This window comes from Hesperophylax consimilis, chromosome 6, assembly GCF_061612785.1.
Source record: "Hesperophylax consimilis isolate HC1 chromosome 6, BYU_Hcon_1.0, whole genome shotgun sequence".
NCBI lineage: Eukaryota > Metazoa > Arthropoda > Insecta > Trichoptera > Limnephilidae > Hesperophylax > Hesperophylax consimilis.
The window spans coordinates 16,099,482-16,121,330 of NC_142841.1; the positions used below are offsets into that span (position 1 = coordinate 16,099,482).

Sequence of the window (21,849 nt, forward strand, 5' to 3'; positions counted from 1 at the left end):
TTATGTTTCCTTTATTGTTTTAATTTGGTAGAATTTATAATAACTATGATACTCAACTATTAAACTTTGTAGTGTGTAAAAGTCATTAGGGCGTGTAATAGTAAATAAATAAATAAAAAAATAAAAAAGGCCATATTTGCTTTGAAATAGTTTTAGTAAGTAAATGGTAGAGGAAGAGAAATAAAGGATTTGGGTAGGAGATGCTCCCGATATATTTCATACTCAAAGTATTAATTTATGATCGTAAGCATTGCTCCTGTTTGATATTTTTCAAAGTTATTGCTAAGAATGTGTAAATTATGAAATTTCGTGTTATACTGCGCACATATTCTGGGAATTGTTTTTTTTCTAACATTGTTCTATATATATATATATATATATTATATCAACTCATCGATGAAAACTTTTTTAGTCCCCCCCGACATCCTGGACTACCCCACAAGTACGGACATGGCCGTGAGGGAGGGCTCCAATGTCACCTTGAGGTGCGCCGCCACTGGGGCACCCCAGCCGCAGGTCACCTGGAGGAGAGAAGGCGGGGAGACTATACTGCTGCCGAATGGGGAAGAGGGTAAGTGTAGGCCTGCTTCATCATCATCATAACTTAACCATCTTATCTTCAAGACAACTGGGTAACCACTTTGTACGGGACATGTTTGCTTGTACAAAAAAAGACTGTAAATAATGAGCACCCCTCAACCTGGGTAATGATTTAAGTAAAATACCGTGCGGTTTCTATCCAAACCATCAGATTCAGATCAGTACTCTCAGAGTACCCATTGGGATTATCCCATATAATACTAGTCAAATACCGGTCAAATCCTTTCCCCGTTTTTTCAATAGCGCTGTGGATTTCCCACGGGTTGGCGTTACCCACTTGTTTTACCCAATTATACCATGCAGTTCGTTTTGCCGAGAGGATAGCATGCTTAAAGGCTCTCCTGGCTCTAGAGACACGACCCTTAAGAAGAGTGATCATATCTTGCGTACCACCACTCCTTTTAAGGGAGCCAAGTGCCCTGGAAGCCCTCTTAAATTCACCCTTCAGCAAAATCAACTCACTCGACCACCACGGCGTCCTAGTAACAGTTTTCGGGTTTGTTCTTCCCAAAGACCGTTCAGCAGCTGACACAACGGCCGCGTTAAAGTAATTCCCCAAATTGTCTGGATCATTTGCTGCTACGTTATAAAATCCCCTTAAGGTGTCACGTAAAGCCTCCCCAAAATTATCCCAATTCGCCCCTATAGTTTTGAAGTTCCAGGAGGTTTTTGGAGCTTGGGTCTTCTGGACCCCTACATTAAAGTTAATTAATCTATGATCCGATATTAGAGCACTTTCATGGACCATCCAGTTCGACATCCTGGCTACAACAGATCCAGAGCAAAGAGTTAGATCAGTGTTGCTCTCACCCATTGTGTTTGAAAAAGTAGTTAGACTACTCTGTTCATTTATTAGTTGTAGACCTTGCGCTGCAATAAGATCTTCATCGGCGTCTGAGCGTTCCGTTCTATGATTACTGTCATCAAACCACATAGGGGAGGAGCGTTAAAGTCACCTACCATAACTATGTTACGGCCTTTAAGCGCGTTGAGGGTGCGCGTCAAGCTCAGGATGTGTGGTCAAACAGAATTACTGTATTCAAAGCAGACTGATATTAAAATAATTTCAATCTTGCCAAAGTTAATAGAAACGCAGGTTTGGTGTTCGTTCGATAGTCCAACCAGGAGGAGGGGGCTGATCAACGAAGTGTTGATCAGGACACCCGCCTCCGGTGATCTATCTACTTCAAGCACCGCCCCTGGTTGACTTACAGGTGTTTTTCCTTGCCAGGTGTATTGCTACTGGATGAACATGGGGTCAATTTTTCGGTCGGACATGACCTTCAGCGCCTCGAGGGTGGCTGCTCGAGATCTCTGGAGGTTTATTGGTCCTATGGAGAAAGGGGTATGATTAGTTACCATAGTCCGTCATACGCACTTGTGCGTTTACAGCTGGGCCGGGCATTGTTTGTCACCAGTCGCGTGGTTTGATAGCTTCTTGAAGCGGCAGCATGTAGCACAGGCAGGTGCCTTAGCCTTGTTACGGCAGGCGTCATACTCGTGTCCAGTAGCTGCACAGTGTCTGCAAATAATTATTTCTTGGGTGCATACCTTGGAAATATGTCCATATAAGTAGCATTTAAAACATCTGGTAGTACCTATGAAGTCCCTTACTATACAGGCATTCCAGCCCAGGAAGCAGTGACCGTTGTCGATCAAGATTTTCCTAGCTTGCGGATGGCACGTGATTATCATGTTCATCGAGGAGCCTTCCCTCTTTCCAAAGAGCGATACCCTTCTCATGGTGCGCAGGTGATCTTCTTTAGTAAGGATTTCCTTGTCCGCTAAGTTGTTCATGTAAATCTCTTCAAATATGGCTGCGTCCAAAGTTGCATCTCTTCTAGGGACATCGGACAGAACTATTTTAGGTATTCTGCCTAATGGGGCAATCATTTTTATCCCTTGTGCTGTGAGCTTTTCCTCCACCTTTTTAATGTTGTCCAGGCCTCCAGATGTTGTTGTCTGTAGAGCAAGGCCTGCTCCTTTAATTTTTCTGGTACGGACCACCTGAAAACCATCCTTTTTTGAGTCAAGAATTTCAACCATGGTCTTTTGTCTGTTCAGATGTCTTTCCTTCGGCATTGGTCGGATAAAATAATACAGTTGGTTGTTTGAGGGGCGTGGACCGTTCAAAATCTTTGAATATGATATTATTGGACGCAGGAGCTCCCGCGGCTACGCTGACGTAGGTTCTCCTCTCTGGCGGAATGACTGTCAGCTGTGCTACGAGTTTATCCATTTTTTCACTCATTCGTTGTTGAGCTGCTAGAAGTTCTTTGATCGTCGCACCTCTTGTTTTTACTTTTGTTAGCTCAATAGTCATGGTCGTAAGATCAATTAAGAGAATTTTTTTTTGTTATTTGTTATTTGTTTTTGGGGTGTTATGCCGTGTTGCGCTAACTCCATCTTTACCCAACGTTTCGTACAGCATTGCAGTATCCATCATCAGGGCAGATGTGTTATTTTGACGTTGGCTAAAGAAGGAGTTAGCGCAACACGGCATAACACCCCAACAAATAACAAAAATACTTTTGGCCGTGAAAATCTTAAATCATGAGAGTGTCTACTAGGGTGGTTATTTCATTATTTTCAGTTTTTTTCAGCTTGTTGTTGCCATCATTGATTATTTTCAAGATACTCATTAGCCTTTCCATGGAGGGGATTATCCTTTCTTGATCACTATTAGGTGAATCATTTATGCGTGGTCTTTTTCGGTTCTCTTGATTAGGCGAGTTCTCTATGGATATGATGATTGGATTGGGCTGTGCTTCATATTCTGCGACATGCATTTCTCCTTTGTCTTCATTATCCTTATGTTTACTTTTTTTGAACTTTTTTATTTTTCTTCTTGACAAACTCCTTATATTGTTTGACATTCTGGATAGATATTCCTTCAGAAGAGGGTCCCGGTTGAGAAAGCACAGCGACATGCTTGTCGCCTTTATCCCTATTATCATATGTCTTATTTTGTTCAGCAATAAAGTCCATCAGTTGCTTTATGCTCAACTCATTTTCTTCGTCACTCGAAGTATCAATGGCCGAAGACATGATTAATCCGAAGCCGTCACAATTTCACTAACTACCGAAATTGCAAAAGTGGGACAGGGTAAAATATTCACTATCAAGCGGAGTTCGCGGCAGTCAGCCCGGGCAAGCCGTGAAAGAGTCGGGCCTGCCGAGATTGGCGTCTGAGTAATATTAAATATATGTGTGATGAGTGATCTGGATTTGAATTATCAAATGTATTAATTATGAATTATTATAAAGCCTCGATAGGTACGAAAGACCACGTGACGATAACCAAGATGGCGGACTTATGCCCTCCACATTAGCGATCACACAATATGAATTTAAAACTGTCTTTCTGGAAACTTCTAGAAAACTCTAGAATGTTCTAGATTGTTCGAGAACTTTGAAAGTATCGAGAAACACGTGTCGGTAAAACCAAGATGGCGGACTTCCGCCCTCCACATTAGCGACAATTTTTTTTATTTATTTTAGTTTTTGAGCACTTTACACTTGATCGATTTCGATGGGATTTTTTAGACGGGGAGGATAGAACGCAATGCGAGTTTATTATTGTAATGAATAAAACTTATTCATTAGAGTATATACGAACATACACAAAAAGTTCATTCTTTCACTTCACCACGCGGTGGTGAACACGCGTTAACGCGTAAATCGCGTCTTTTCGACGGAAAAAAACACTTATTTTAATAATTTACACTATACTCTTAAAATAAGAAAATGAAACTTGGAGAAAGTTAGTAATTTCTTTGAATTTTCTAAAAAAATATAGAATATTAATTTTCAAAAAAATATAAATTTTATTCGATTTTCTATTGTTTGTTTTATACTGTTGTTAAAAATGAAATTTTGTAATTTTTATGTACTTAAAACCCCAATAGGGCGTCAATAAATAAATAAATAAATATCCGGAGATTTTTACCGCCGGAGCGAGATTAGAACAACCGTTTTGGCTGGAAGCTAGAACTGAACTGAATCAGTGACCAGCAGTCGGCAGCAGCAGGCATTGGCCAGCGTTTAGGTTGTCAGCATCTGTTGCTAGTTCAGTCGGTAACCAGGAGGAATTGGCCAGCTTCTAGGTTGTCATCATCAGTGACCAGCAGTCGGCAGCAGCAGGAATTGGCCAGCCTTTAGGTTGTCAGCATCAGTGGCTATCAATTGGCAGCAGCAGGAATTGGCCAGCCTTTAGGTTGTCAGCATCAGTGGCAATCAGTTCAGTCGGTAGCCAGCAGGAATTGGCCAGCCTCTAGGTTGTCAGCATTAGTGACAAGCAATCGGCAGCAGCAGGAATTGGCAAGCCTTTAGGTTGTCAGCATCAGTGGCTAGTTCATTTGATTATAAGGGCCGGCACTCGGAGACGCCCCACTATTTTAACGATGAGAGATGCATCAGGCTCAGCTGATAGAGTGCCGGTAGTAAACAGCTCATTGCACATCGTTGTAATCGTTGATGATTGTGCCGTGATAGAGGAACAGAAGCGAATACAGCTTTCAGTTGGGAGTCAGGAATTGTAATTTCATGTTATAACAGATCGCGTTATCACCGGAGGTGTTGTTTCTATTGGTTGTAATTATTGAATAATAATATTTTTTTTAGTGAGATATTTGTAGTGTCTTCCACAAGCGTTCGTTTGACGTCAACGTCAGCTTGCAAAACAACATGTTTAAAGTTTCTAAAGCAGGTGTCCAATAATATGCATTAATAATATCAGCCTGGTAACAGCCTTATTATGATTTTGTTTTTGAAAATAGGGTCATCGAACTCGCGGGTGTTCGATTTGGCCTGTACCGCCTGGTAACAGATTGTTTTTGATGCATTTTAAATAATTCGAGTATTATTGGCATTTTTCAACTGGTAAATATTTATTATTTGGAAAAAGGAGTCATCAAACTCACAGGTGTTCACTGCAGGATAGTGACACAGTAGGTGGCAACAACTTAATCTAGTTTTATGATATGATGTTCGATACACACGTCATCTTGCATCCTGAAGAGGAGGGTTAGAGGAGACCTGATATATTATATGTATATGTATATTTTATTTTTTTAGTTTCTATTACAAAAGTTTGTACATGATATAAGTGTAAAGCATAATATAAGAATAAGATATAAGTGTAAAGCATAATATCACGGTTTTCGTAGTGTTTCCTGTTCTGCGGCAGAATGATTTTAATGTTTTTTGCATTTATTTAATCTCTAGCTGTCTTCATAATGTTTGCAAGTTGATTGTCACGCGGCTTTCTCGGTCATATTTTTTACTTTGGTTTTATTTATATTAGTTTCTGTTTTTTTTGTTTGATTTGAAAGGGCATAATATAATTTCAGACAATGAAATTTTATACTTCTCCATCCAAAAGATGTTTTCAATTTGGGATGACCAGTACATTTTGACTTGTTGCCGATGTTGAGTATTATGTTGGGCATTGGAGGATTCAGTCATGTTTTCTTTTAAGTTTAAATATTTAAAAAAAAAATTATATATTTATTTATTAACGCCCTTTTTGGGGGCTTTTGAAACATGAAAGTTTTTGACTATTTCTTTTGTTGGAGTTCTAATCGAAACTTTCAGAACTGTATTAAGTATTCCTGTTTGTGCTACGTTGAGCAAACAAATAGTTTATAAAACATCGAGTAGCTTTATTTTCTTACTTCTTACCTGGATATGAGAGTAGAAGTGAACTTGCTCAGACAAAGTCATAATTGCAAAAATCTATTCATAACACATTCGGGTATCCTTTGGGTTATACCTTCAGTAGAAGAGTGTAGGTGTGGACTTGTTTTAAAGGCAACATAAAGGGAAAAGCTCTGGTATTCTGCCTGTTCAAGAAGAGTATGAAAGTAGACCTATTTCAATAACATGAATTAATATTAAACCACCTCGTAAATAGAAGTTTGATTGCTTATCAAAAACACATTTAGTGGTCAATGATGGAGTCTCCGTCAAAAACCACAGGTAACCACACTTCACCTTTTTACAATAACTCCAAACAGTAGGCCCCAAGGAAAAAATCCATCAGGGCCTTTGTCATCTTTAGGAATGCTGTGTTGATGTTTTCAGGAAATGAAAAAGAGGACATTCTGGGAAGGAAAAAGGTATCAGGGGTTGGTAGGAATCTGTGGGGTCAGGAGTAAAAGATGTATATATCCATTCTTCTCACGGCAGTGCAAGTAAACTTACCTACAATTCTCTGTTTTGAGGTAAATTTTGAGAAAATACGCGTGTAGTGTTTTTTTTTGTTCACTACCAGAAGAAAACCTGTACAAATGAAAATGACAAATGATTAATTACTACATGATTTTGAATAATTAATGAAGTTTAAGATGTTAACTTTATATTTGCAGTTACTTCAGCGGATGGTCCCGTTCTGAACATAACGAAAGTGAACCGCCTTCATATGGGAGCTTATCTCTGCATAGCATCCAATGGGATTCCACCAACTGTAAGCAAGAGAATCATGCTGATAATCCATTGTAAGTAAACTTGTTTCCAAAATTCTTACATATTATATTATAGAAGCGAAATGAGTGAGGATATGGCGAAAAAAAAATATACATCAATGAAGAGCAAATAATAGAAGATGCACGAGAGTTGAAATTGAAAGAACTTTGAGCAAGATTGAACATTGAAAGAGCATGGTAGACAATTAGAAGAAGGTAAGGTGAAAGTATGAGGAGTAGAAGGAATTACATGAGATGAAATATGGATGTCTGAGATCCTAAGTGTGTGGAGATTCAGCCATTCCGTGTCTATAAAATACTAGTGGGAGTGCAAGAATTAAGAATGAACAATTGTAATGTATTTATTTGGGTGGCCATTATGTTTTATTATAATTTAATATTTTATTGTTGTTACTTAGGTAACCAATCTAGTTAAATAAGTGAAAACGTAATTTTAATTTTTCTGGATTTTACGTTTATCCGCCATCTTATAGTTATTGTTTTCTACGAAATTGTATAAATAAAACATCTCCAAATGTAACATGGCCGTGGCTACATCATAATGATGCCATTATTATAACAGACGAAGGTCGCTATATACTGATACATAAATGCAACGTAAGGGAACCATTAGTGACGGACATGCGTCGTATCGAACAGACTATCCCAATAACACGTCTAGGATGCGATCAGAACTGGAGTATAGTCTGATCTGTGTGGTTATTACCAATTATATTATTTTGTAATAAAGAAACTCTTCTGGTGAAAAATCGCTGATTATAAATGAGCTAATCGAAGCTTTAAAAAAATTATTGGGAGAAAAAAAGTGTAGGGAAATTCATATATTTATTATGTAATATTAATATTTCCGTCAGATACGATTTTATAGTACTGCTTAGGCACCCTTGTTCGATGTTGTGATAGCTGTATTTCCTTTGACGGTATTGTCAATTCGATTTAAAAGTGGTACAAAAAACGTGAAAATAAGTCAAATCACAAATACAATAAGGAGCTGAAGTAAAAAATATTACAGCTTAAAAAATATATCTTCGCATAATATATCAACAAACGCTGAATCTTATTATTTACATACAAGGGTTATTAAATACAATTTTACTTAGAATTTATAAATAGTCACTTAAACAATTAAATTTTAAGAGACTTAAAGGCTTCCTCACGGATCGACCGGCTACTTCAAAGATATTAGAAGAACGGCTACGTGCATTAAGAATGCGGCCAATTTGTGTTCTATGTTGCGCTAAGTAGACTCGCACACGGTTCATTGGTGCGGTAAACACACTATTTCAAAGAATATCATGTTTTTTGGAAATGTTACTAAATATTTAAATGGAATTTTTCGATTTCATACCAAACCAATTGGGATTGACCTTTCTATTAACTGAATAAACCGAGATACGTATGACGTCAGGCAAACGCCGTACCCCACCAGATTTTTATATTTTTGGTGGGCTTTGAAAAATACTTACCTTGGAAATTATTTTAAATCGACATTTGTAAAAAAAATATTGGTATTTAAGTTGGAATATAATTTTTTTTTTAGATCACTGGAATACTTTCGGATTTTTAGTTAATTTTCCCTTATTTACAATAATAAACACGGCGCGGCGTCCCGAAACTTGCAGTACAAACGAGAAACTGGTGAATAGGGAACCCAAAAAAACATTTTTTTGGCATTAGCATTTCGTTTATTTTTAACATTTTTCGGAAACTGTAAAAAAAACTTTTGTAGCCGTTTCAGTGCTTCAACGCATTTTTTGAGATATTAATCCCCTAGCAACCGATTTTTTCAAATTTGACCAAAAAAAATCGAAAACAAAAGCCCACATCAAAAAAATCATTCTCAAATAGACTCTAATTGTGACATAAATTCCAGAATTTCCAGACACCGTGCGTAAGTACCCAAAATAACGTCGATTTATTATAAAAGAGCCAGTTTTTTACTTCAAATAAACTGTACGGAAATATATTTGTATAAATAAAAACTGAGAGCAATATTTATTTATTTGGAGATCAAACCGTCAATCTTTTCTATCAAGAAACACTCCGGCCGTGCCGGTATATTATAAAACCGAAAAATGTCACATTTTTGACAAAACGGTGACAAAGATTATCACCATCACCTAAATGTAATGGGAGTAATAATGTGTTAGGTGATATAAGGGGATGATCTTTCCATTTTCTGAAATCACCCTCCATTTTCAGAAAGCGAAGCCTCCAAACCGATCGGCTAAAGTAATGAAGAAATTTCTAACAAAAACGTTTTCTCGTAGCCTTGAGAGGAATAATATGGCTTTCGCTTTTCTTGTAAAGAGATTGACAATCAGAGTTCTTATACATTTACGATGGTTTGGTCATTTGTTGTCTTTACTTTTATGTTTTATTTGACCGTGTAATTATATAAATTAATATTATAAAATATGAATCTTTTTATTTGCGCGATAAGTGGAATCGCTTGCTTACCTAGCATTTGTGGAATAACACCTATAAAGAAAATGGGGTAGTCTCCAGCAAAATTTTATTTGCAAACTGAATGTATTGTTTTAATTAAAACATGTTGAGAACAGAACTTTTTGAATCGTAGCAACAGGCCCTCAAAGCCGGCCGAAAAGCGTGTTACGTACTAAAAATTACGTTGCAGTATATGGGGTACTACTATTCGAATAGTGAATACTTTTTTAAAATTATATTTCAGCTTAATTTATATTTTTTTTTATATTTTATTATTTCTTAATAATTAAATAAATACCTAATTATTTTTAAAATATATTACTAGCCTGCAACATCAATATAAATAGGAAAAATAATCCGAAAAAAAATACATGAATGTCTTAAATAATAAACACCCAAATAATTTTTTGAGGGTCTAATATTTTTTATAATAATTTGTTATCCTTTGTGCTTTGCATAAAAATCTTGTTTTGTACAATTTAAAAAAAAAATTTAAATACCTTTTATTACTATTTAATTCACAAAAAACAGTTTATTTAATGAAAAAGTAATTGAAAGATAATTATTACTACGCGTGACAGCTGTTTTGCGTTCAGAAGGCAAACTGAGGAAACACCCATTATAAAAAAAAAATGTTTTTAAAGTCAAATAATTTAGTAACTCATTCCTAAAATTAAAAGAAATAATAATAATAATGATAACAATAATTTAAATAAAGACATAACGAAATATGTGAAGCGAAATTTTTTATTTTTGTAATTTTGTTCAGTTTGTAATTCTTACGTAAAGTAGTTTGTAACTTGAAATACATTTTTTGTTTGTTTTACGTAATTTTATATGTATTAGAACGTAATATACTATATAACAATTGCACATAATAGGTACCATTTTAAGTTCAATAAAATACAAATAAATTACTAATTTTTTTGGCAAAATTAATTTACAGTTCTGGCTTAGTGAAGAACAATTTTCAAATTCCTCTTCTCTGAACAATTATAAAAAAGTGACATGAAACCAAATTTAACTTCTATCCTACATTCAATATTTGAGATACAGTTACGTTTTCCCGTGCATGTTCTCGACTACAAGTTACATATCTAAACATTATACGGCATGTTTAAATTGTGCATCTACCTTACAACTCCTGCTGTGATCTGTCTTTTTATTACTACTTTCTGGTTGTTATTTACTTTACCGGTTTTTTTTATATTAAGTGTTAAATTATGATATGAACTAAACTTGTCAATTTGACTGGCCTAAAACAGGATCCATTCCTAATTGGCTAGTCCAACGTTCCGCATGTTTTATTGTATGATTTTTATGTGAAATAAATTTATTATTATTAGGTAGGCACAATATAATAACATGCATGCAGAGTGCATGGCATGGAAGAGATCCCTTTATAATTAAAGCCATTCATGGGACGGATGTGACGATGAAATGTTTTATTTTTGCAACTTTACCAGCAGAAAGGGAGTATTTTTGTCGAATAGCAATGTCGCAAACAGAAGTCATATAAAAACAACAACAACAAAAAACTTGTGGGCGGTATAACACAGGGGTACAAAAGTTTCTGTACAATGTTCATCCGATAAGGTTCTGTATAAATTGATGATCAATCCCCTGATGGTTTTAAATCCGAAAGAAATCTTTGATAAAATTAGATATTCATTTCGAAACTATAAATTACGAACGCTCAGTGGCACGGTAGTTTAAAAAAACGTTAATGTAACGTAATGTTGAAAATGGTCTTAGCACATAATTTTATATGTATATAATTATAAAATATATTCATAAAATGATGTGCTTAGACCATTTTCAACACTAAGCAATGAACATAGTTTTGAAACTGTCGTAACCTATATATATATAGGTCCCGCTAGATTTATTGCGTCCGTGCGTAAATCCGTCTTTGGGATATAATAAATAATAAATATATATATTTGTTTCCGTATCTTCTCCATATTCTACACAAAAAATAAATACTTTATTGTTGTCAGTTTATGATTTTTAAGTAGAAACAAAGAAAGTCTCTTTTTAATACATCCAGATGATTTTTTTTTCTTTTGTTTTCGGTAACGAATAATTGCATAGAAGCGGAAATTAAACCACTTCCCGACATCCGATCGATCTGAAACTTAGCAAATAGACTTTTTGTCGATGATAATGCATTCTATCAACTATTGGTGGCTATCTCACATACACATGCGGACATATACACATGTCATATATCTGAACTCGGATATCATTATAGCAGTAAAAATACGAAATAAATGTCGGTCCTACCTAACAGGTGCAGTTGTTAGCGTGATTAACTTTTGTTCCCGGGGAGGAAGGTTCAATCCTTAGTAAAAAAAATAAAAATAATGTTTTAAAAGAAATTTGAAAACAGTTTTACCTTCAGTAAAAAAGCTTTGTATTTTACTGGCTGATTTTGTATTTACAGCAAAAACATTATCATTTGTATTAAAATGAAAAACACCGCCATGAAATAAGTCAAATTGGAATGAGGATACCTACACCTCCTACTATTATTTTATAAATCTGCAGAATAAATTCAGGAGGTCGGTGAAATTTGTAGGTTTATGTGTGTCGGATTTTAATAGTGGTTTTACCACCTGTTTTATTGATAATTCGGTCAATTTTATTACAGTCCCGCCGATGATCTGGATACAGAATCAGTTAGTGGGAGCGGTCGAAGGATTGCCAATGACTTTGGAGTGCCATTCCGAGGCTTATCCCAAATCTATAAATTATTGGACCAGGGAAACTGGAGAGATCGTCCCGCAAGGTAAGCCATCCATCTCAATGACTAATTATTTATGTATTTACCAATAGTTAGTTACGATCTTTCTCGTTTTATTGTGTATTTACGAATCGGCAATTAACGGGAATTTAATCATTTCATTACGGTTTTATGCAACTGATTCATTTCCAATTAAAGTAATATTATAACTGTTATAATTCACCCTTCGCATATCTTGATCATTATTACAGAATAATTCTTTGATGAGTTGATTGAGTTTTCGCTATTGTTAATTTTACTGACTGTAGCTCTTACTCTAATTAACTCTTTATGCACAGGGGCCTTTGCACAGTACAGGAGCCCTTTCCCACTTGACATATTGGGGGCTCCCTGTTTAGAAACTGGAGGCCCACGACCCACAAGCAGTGGCGATGTTCTCTAAAGTGAGTTTGTGCAGTGAACTCCCATAAAAAAAGATAATTAAAAAGCAATATAATTTAACACTTTTAAATCCACCCTTCGAATGATACGCGCGCTATCCAAGAGCGAGTCCAAAAATGAATGCCAAATTCCTTAGGTGCGTTATGAATATCAGCATCTATATGACCTTCAATCATTGATGTATTATACTAGATTAGCCCTGTCTATTTAAATTCATTTTAAAAATAACGTCACGTAGCGTACGTCACAAATATGGAGATGAACTCAACAACCCAACTCTGTTTAAACTCCTTGTACAAGCGTTCAAACTCGTAAGCGAAACCACGGAGAATTTGTTGTCAGAGGTGTTGTAATATGGATATAATTCAAATTTAAATATTTGGAACTCGGTTATTTTTGTGATTGAAAAAATGAACTTGCCCAGCATAGCTGAGAAGCAAAATAGACCAACAAAAGGTATAACGCAATGCACAGTGCCCATTTCGCATTTTTGCATTTCGAACCAAACCAAAATTGTGTTGGATTGGGTTATTTTTAAATGAATATGCCGTGTCTAGTCTAATTTAGTCTATGCCTTCAATCATATTTCTTAGTTTCATACAAAACATACTAGTGGCGCCACAGCGGTAGACCTTCAAACTTTGGGAATCTACTAGCTGCCTGAGTGCGCAGCACCTATGAGATTTATTTAAACAATTAAACTACTTTTAATTATTTGAACGGTGAAGATGAAGTAAATAACTAGTAACGATGTATTACTTACTTACATAGAATCTTTCATTTAAATTAGATAGTGGCATTCAGATGCTAGATCTAAATGAATGGAATTCGGAATGCCTTCCTATTCTATGCACTTTAGATACAGGAATCCAAGCACGACTACTGATTCTTCTGTACACACGACATTTGTTATATAATTTAGAAAACTACATACGGCTTTATTTTTTTATTCTGCGCACTCTTACTGTCTACGCGCTCGCTTCCAAGAAAATTGCTTTCTTCGTCTGCCACTTTAACTTGCTGTGTTTTTCGTTTTATTTTATGTCGTCTAAGATTTCATATTAATTTTTAATGTATGTCATACGTTTGTTAGTAATATTTGTATTTGTTTTTCTAGTAGAACAAGGGTACAAATTTATTATTAAAGTCTTTTTTCAAAATACATTTTGATCGCAGGCAATCTAAAACATTATAATTTAAAAATATATTTTTCTTCCATGAATGTTTTATTATTATTTTAAAAATGTTACAAAATGTCCATTATTATCAAGTAACTCTTTTATATACAAAAATCTTTGAATAGGTAGGTAGAGTTGACACGCTACCCTCACTCTAACTATTATATAACTTTACCTTTGCGTGTGTGTGTGAGTATTTAAATAAAAAAATATTACTTTTAATGTTTGAAATAGGAACCTGAAAATATATTACGTTAGTTCATAGCTATAGGAGTTTATTGAACAAGGAAATTACAAACCATCCCTTACCTGTGTTATTATAAACGTGCGATTACTTTACAGAAATACAGTTGTTATTTTTTTAACTTATAACCAAAAATAGCTAAAATCATTTCAAGCAACGATTCTAACCTCTCACCTTGGTAATACGGGAATTAGCTTTCAATCTAGAACAATCTACAATATATTATTTAATTTTACGAAAAATTTGTCGAATTCCGCTGCATGCAAAAGCTATTTAAAAAACCACACTTGATTTCAACTTAAATATCGGATGGAGATAACTATGTAAGTCGGGGGTTTAAGTAAACATGCACGAAATAGATTTTAAGGGTTTAGTTTGGGTTGTTTTAATAATTTGTGCGTATTTTCTAAACTTTAAACGTAACTTTGATTGAGAAAAATTGGAACGTTAATGCATCATTTACTATTTTCCACTACATAAACAGCTATATCATGTAGTAATTAAGTTTAAACCATGTGCTGTTTATATTGTTTGCTTACTAAGCATGCAGCGGAATTCGACAAGATTAATAATTTTGCACAGTCAAAACAGATATTATGCCCGAGGCAAGGTGTTCTGCCACAGAGATCGTCAGATGTCTTAGTTATACGTTTTACCATAGGTACAAAAAATAATACAATACAAAGAATAAACATCTAGGTATATGAAATTTTAAAATGCACCTATGTAGAAGGCATAATAATCCGCCCACTGAAGAATTAATACAAACTCATTTTAACATTTTGCAAAACGGTTTGTTCGTTTTTGTAATACAGTTACCATGAAATATATTTTATAACATTACGAGATTAATGAAGTGCCGTAATACACAATTTAAAAACGTTTTAAACAAAGCTTAGGGCGGAATTTAATTGCGCGTACAAATAACAAACAAACTTAATATCCAATTCGAAAAAAGAACAAGCCCGTGAAACAGTTTGCACTATGCTTCATTTGTTTTTCATTAAAAAGTTTAAGTGTCCTCCCGTCAGTCCTGCGTTTTTTTTACCTCCCCTTTTCCGCCATTTGAGCAAACCTTAAAATAATGTACATAAGTAGAATGCGCGTCACGTTTTTGTTTATGCGCTTTTACTCGACTTGTAAAAGCGTTTAAAGTTCATTGAATACACCTTTTTCGTGACTAGACTGAGAATTTCACTGTATTAATGTGTAACGTTTTTCTCACTTGCAAATGGGATCGCGCGTATAACGAGCCGCTTGCACTCATTTTTAATATGTTTCAAAATCACGAGAAATTTTACTAAAAAAAACCTTCAAAAAGGCTCGATTTTTAATAAAATAAACAAATTCGTTTTTTTTCTACTTTTACATCACTGGATATGTACTTTTTTCTAATACAGTAAAACTGCGTATGCCTTCAAAATTACATGTTTAATTATATAAAACCACCAATGGAATTAACGACTTTATTTTAACTACATTGATCATGGTGTAATTATACGCTAATCTTTTCATTTTTTTATAAAAAGACAAAAATTGCCGGGTTACGAATAACCTGACAATATTTGAAAATCTCCTACTACCACCACACTAAGCGGAAAATGTAGCTTGTGTTGTGATGGAGGACTTATCCAGCCGAGGAATTGAATACACTGTGCCTTGGTGGGACCAAAACGCGATGCCAACTCAACCACTGACCGAATCTTTAATAATTTGATTTATTTCTACGCTCTTCAACTCTATGATATGTGGTTCAATACGTGTTTAAATGTTTTAATGCCAATTTAAAAAAAAAAAACATTTTAAAATACTCTCTTTCTGTTTGAAGGTCGATGAAAATAGTTTAACTTATTTGGGAAACGGTTTCACATTCATGGGTATCAAAAAAAATCTAATGTTTCAATTTTTATGAAATACTGTATGAATTAAATACCCTTCCTAAACTAAAAAAAAAGTGGGTGTGTCAAGCCTACGCAAGACAGAAGTGAAACTTCTAGTATTCCTCTCTCTCTATTTTCAAATTTAATTTATTCCTCTCTCTCTATTTTCAAATTAACCGTATGAACCACAATCAATTACGTATTTCACTCGTATTACACTCACGACGCAGTATACTAACCAAGCAGCTGATGCTTGGCGTGGCGCAGTTCGCTGGTGTCTGAGAGAGAGGAAAGAAGAGAAGAGAGAGAACGTTCGTGAGCGGCTCCCCCACCTCAACAAGCGCATATGGTGAGAGAGGGACAGTGAACGGTGAGCGGTGGTGGGGGTACCCGCATTTTCGTGTCGATTCTGACTCGGTTTTACTCCGTCCCCGAAAATCCATTACGCGCCTAAAGAAGTTTCACTTCAAAAATACTTTAAAAATCTTCATGCAAGTGGCTTATTCTCGCAGCCTGAATAATTAAACTATTCATGATAAGGTTTTAAGTCCACCATTTGCATTTGCAAGTTGGAAGCGTTAAGTTTGTGAGATTTTATGAATCGTGGGCGTCGCGTCGCGGCATGTCGCATGGCCGTCACACGTCGCAGCGACGGATCGTGTCCGATCGTGACGAAATGACTTCCCAGAGGCAACCAGTGGCTGGAACGGTAGAACTGAGTTCATTTCCGACAGAATGAATTAAAATCGCGTCAGAATCGTTAGTTTCCTGATTTGTGAGTAAATTACAACCACTATGCCTAATAGTGGCTAGATTCGATATCGTGTGTTCAAAACCCGGATAAGTTCGCAAACATTACTTATTATTTATTTCTTCATGTTCTCCATAAAACAGTTATACATCAACATATTACGGAGAAGATTATACATTTGAGGAACATGTAAATCTAAAAAGGTTATGGTGTCTGTTTTACCGTGGTCTTGTTCAGAAGTGGCCCAAATAAGTATTAAATGCATTTTTGGGTTTCTTGACATAATATGTTATATAAAAATTCAGACTACAAAGAACATTGTTCCTGCATTAACGGGTTTTACATATTTTTACTCTAGATCTTAAGAGACAATTACCCCTTTCCTAAATCTTTTCCCTCCTCCCTGTCTTTTAGTCTAAATGCAAACATTTGCTTTACTGTTTAAAGACGGATTTTTTTTTATTTAAGAAAATAACACATTCATTTTACGTACATCTATACTTAAATCAAATGCGTTGTAATATTCTTTTATCGATGTATTACTTTTACTTTTAACTCTTGAAAGTTTGTCTGGTTACTGCTACATTTTGTTTGTTTATAAAAATGTTTGTTTCATAATTAAAATTAAATAATTCAAATTATAGTATTGTAGTAAGTACATATATGTAAAATCCATTCGTATCGTTTTATCCTTTGACAAAATGTGAAATAGACAAAATAATAACATAACCTCATTAAAATTTGGTATACGCCTTTGAACAATAATAATTATTAAGCCGATACAATAAATTTATACATTAAGAAAAATAAAATATAAAAAAATTCGCTCTGCCTACATCATTTCAAAAAGAAAGAGATTCTTTTAAGTGTATATTTTTTATCTCGGTTAAAGTATCTTCAATATTAAAATGACAACAGAATATTTTCACAAATACATTTTTACAACCTTGTTTATTTCCACACTCGCATTGTGAAATTAAACTGTCTCCCTTCTATACATTTTTATTTTATTTAATAAAGTAGCGCCAATTTGGTGATCAAATCACTGGTTCCAATTCCTTGGAACAAAAATTACAATTTTTGCGTGAAGAAAAATACAGCTAGGTTGTATTCACCTGATTTTTCTCCAACAAATTTATTCAAATATTTCATCAGTTTTTCAGTAAACTTACGTGCCTACCATCATTTATCATATATTAACTTTATTTTTTATCAAAAGGTGAAGACCCATTTCTTTGATATATACGGAAAGATTTTTAATATTTTGTCAATTTTTCTTTATTTCTGTCCGTTACCGGTTTTAGCCCATCATGGTAAAAAAATTTCAGACAGGTGAAAAATTTCCTTAAACAATAGTTTATATTAATATTATTCCCTTGCAAATTAAACCTGCTATTTATAACAAGTTTCCGGTTTTTTTTTATTTTTCTCATTTTTTTTATAATATGTTATATGCTTCTAAATACAACATATATCCACCATGTGTAGTGCTAATTTTTAAAAAGCTTTTTATCTCATTTTTGTTAATTAAACATTAAAACCCTGATTTTTAACCATAAGGGGCATTTATAATTTATAATTATAAATAAATAAATAAAAATCTATGCATAAAATTTTTTCTGAAGTTAGTTATAACAAATAAATTTTAAAAATTTTAATATATTTTAGATTAAACAAATGTTGTCAGTGAAAAAATAATATTTTACCAAATTAAATGTGGGATGAAGCTCTAAACTCAAAGCCATTGAGCTATCGAGAACACTTGTAGAGCATCGTTTCTCAATATTTTAGTGTCGGGACCTCCTTTAAAGCCAAACATAAAGTAATAAATCTTTTGGCCCTCTTACCATATCTTAAAGTTTTACATTAATAAAAAGAAAGTAATGTGTTGAATGTGAAAGACTCAACTAATTAAAAAATCGGCTGACAAAACTGTGCTATTAGAATTTTTGTCGATATATAAAGCTAAGTTTTGGCTTTCACGACGACATGAACATGAAAGCTTAATAACGAATGCTTAGAACACATTAATTCCATTTGATACTTCTTACTAGCGAAAAGGGCTTATCGTCTGTGCTTGGCTATTAAAACTGAATTCAGAAATCGTCTTTCATCACTTGAAAATAATGTATTTACGTGTGTTTCAAATGTCTCAAACCGTCTCAAAAAACTCAACCGTCGCATTAATTAATCAATTTAAACCCATCTTTATTAAAATGTAGGTATTTGTAACGCTTGATTATAACTTCAAATTCATTATTTAAATCGTTTTTCATATACGTGACTTATTTTGTGACAGATTCCCAACAGATTGACAACCCCCCCCCCCCCCCCCCCCCCCCTCAAAGTTCATATACTATGGTTTTATCCTAACCTTTGGGTTAATAGACAAATAAATAATAGACGAATAACTTTTTTTTCTATTTTAGCCCTTATGTATATTTTTAGTAATATCTTTGTAATGTTTTCCAGCGTTGTTTTCCACTTTTTCGTATAGTTGAATAGATTCGTATTGATTTACTTTTTCATTTCACGTGCTGCTAAATAACTAAAATAAAAAAAATGTGACTAAAACCCACAGTGGAAGATTTCTCGATATGAATATATTTTAATCCAATCAGCGCTCCGTCGTTGACAACGACATGACGTATTAACGGACCCGGACAGGAAAATTGATTAAATTTTTAATCCATTCCCATATTCACACATTTCCGTAGTTGTAAAGTCACTGTTTCTACATTCTATTAGAATATCAATTCCGTGTAAAATGATAACATAAAGAATATTTTACATTTATTTATTTATTAGTTTATTCATTTAAACACCTTGATGGGCTCTTCCATGATCCATATTTTAAATTATTTACTACATAATACAGTTCCATCAGAAGGTTTTTATTTTTAAAACAACAAAAAATAACAAATATTAATATTATTAATTGATGGACTTCTCGAGAAAATACAGAATCTTACAGAATCCTTGGACCTTCTGAGCCTCGTCTTTGAAGATGCTTTGTGGATGGTATTTTAGAGAAAGGAAGAAGTGAATCAGAATTTTACAGTTACTCATGTTGTAGGAGAGGAGAAACAAAAAACCGACAATTCATTCTATAGCCAAGCTCAAGAACGAATTATTTATTTATTTCACGTCTATTAAGGCTTTTACATACATATATATAAAAAATATTAACGATTTTATACATGAAAATAGTGCAGGCGACTATTTAAAACAATTACAGAAAAATAACTATAAAGTCAAAATATCACTGAACTTGATCTACACAGCATGCAGGCACAAAACATAAAAAATCCAAAATATTTTTTTCTGTTTCAGTTTACAAAATTATTATGTGTTAGTCATATCAAATTAAATACCTTTATTAAAATATTCCACTACTTGATGAAAAAACTTCAATAGGGTATGCTTATATATTGAAATTGATGTACTAAATATATCAACAACATCGTAGTATTTGTTTCCTAGCTGTTGAATCCGTCGCATAAGAGTGTGATATTGGAACGTTGATATAGAATTGTTACAATAATATGGTAGGTACTGTCTTGTAACCGACCTGCTTGGAGTATGAAAAGAGATTACATATAATAAATCAGGGGTATCAAACATTGAATTAATAATTTTATACAAACTAGTTGAATCGGAAATAATTCTGCTATCAGATAATTTTATTAAATTTAATGAACAAAGTACGTTATCGTTATTTAGGTTTTCTCTAGGAATGCCCATTAAATGAATTATAAAAATTATTAATGAATTATAAAAATTACGGAATCTCGTGTGGTACAAGTTAACTCTGTAAACTTATTGGGCAAGCTTTTAAATGTCTCTCTTTGCCGTAGCCAAAAGCATAAAAGTCAATTCTTCTGAACACTTCCAATTGAAATTTCGGTAGAACAAACATAAAATTTTGTCAATATTGTCCGAAGTGCTATAATCCGTCTGCTAAGAAGAAGAAGAAGGAGAATCTAATAAGACAATCAACTATACAAATCATTTAAACATTATAATAAGAATATATAACTGTACCCGAGAAGCATAAGGATCCAACTCCAAAACACAAAATGTTCAAGAGAGCCGAATACCTTTATGTTTTTACTATTTAATTAAACACTTTGTTTATTAACCACGAGTTTTTTTATTAATTATCACATTTACCGGTTTCGCTTCAGTCAAGCTTCATCAGGATGTTATTGATAAGTAAAAACTAAGACAGAGAATGTGTTTATATTAATACAGAATATGACATATTATGAAAAAGTATATACTAGACATAGACAAAATACATGAAAGAGATGACCAAATTGATAATTGATAAGTAGGAGGGAGAAAACATTACATGGGCGTGATAATGAACTTACGTCATGGTTTACAAAATAACAAATTTAAAAAAATAATAATTTTACAATAATTACACAAATAATAATAAATTTTAAAGGCGTAAGAAGCACAATGTAACATATATTATACATAATATTATGGTTTTTTTTAGCAAATCTCTAGTTATTTCCACATTTTTTTATAGGTAATTGAAAAAACACAGTATTTCTTTCAACTATCTATTTAAATATTTGTGGAAATAACGAGAGATTTACATACGCAGTTTTTCAGCTCTCTTGAATATTTTTCGTATTTTGGAATTGCATACGTATGCTTCTCGGGTAATTAGTACCTACCCGTCTTTCAAAAGTTCAAATCACGACATGAGTGTTTTTTTTAATTTCAGGAAGCAAGTACGAACCTGTTTTTTTGGATAACGTGTACAAGATGCATATGAAATTGACCATCAAGGCTATGGGACCAGCGGATTTCGGCTCCTACAAATGTGTGTCGAAAAATTCCCTTGGCGATACAGATGGCACTATTAAAGTATACCGTAAGTCTCCTAAAACATTTCATTAAATAACTTATAAAGGTTTGTTCAACCGAGCGGTTAACGGACTGGTTAACTACAGTTGAACAATTTATTATAAAGCGCCCTTGGGAAGATTTTTCACCAAGCCGGCGCTATACAAATTATTAAAATAGTTTTATTATTATTACTGACGATTGAATGCACGC

General features: G+C 33.9%; 1 protein-coding gene across 1 annotated transcript in view; it reads left to right on the top strand.

Annotated features, from left to right (window-relative positions):
• The window catches only part of LOC149422995 (opioid-binding protein/cell adhesion molecule homolog), a 243,665-nt gene that overhangs the window by 210,949 nt on the left and 10,867 nt on the right, over window positions 1-21,849 (top strand). The window contains exons 4-7 of the mRNA XM_089632414.1: window positions 413-571; window positions 6,969-7,097; window positions 12,187-12,324; window positions 21,515-21,664. Coding sequence (XP_089488540.1) covers window positions 413-571; window positions 6,969-7,097; window positions 12,187-12,324; window positions 21,515-21,664 — 576 coding nt within the window. The remainder of the gene's footprint in view (window positions 1-412; window positions 572-6,968; window positions 7,098-12,186; window positions 12,325-21,514; window positions 21,665-21,849) is intronic.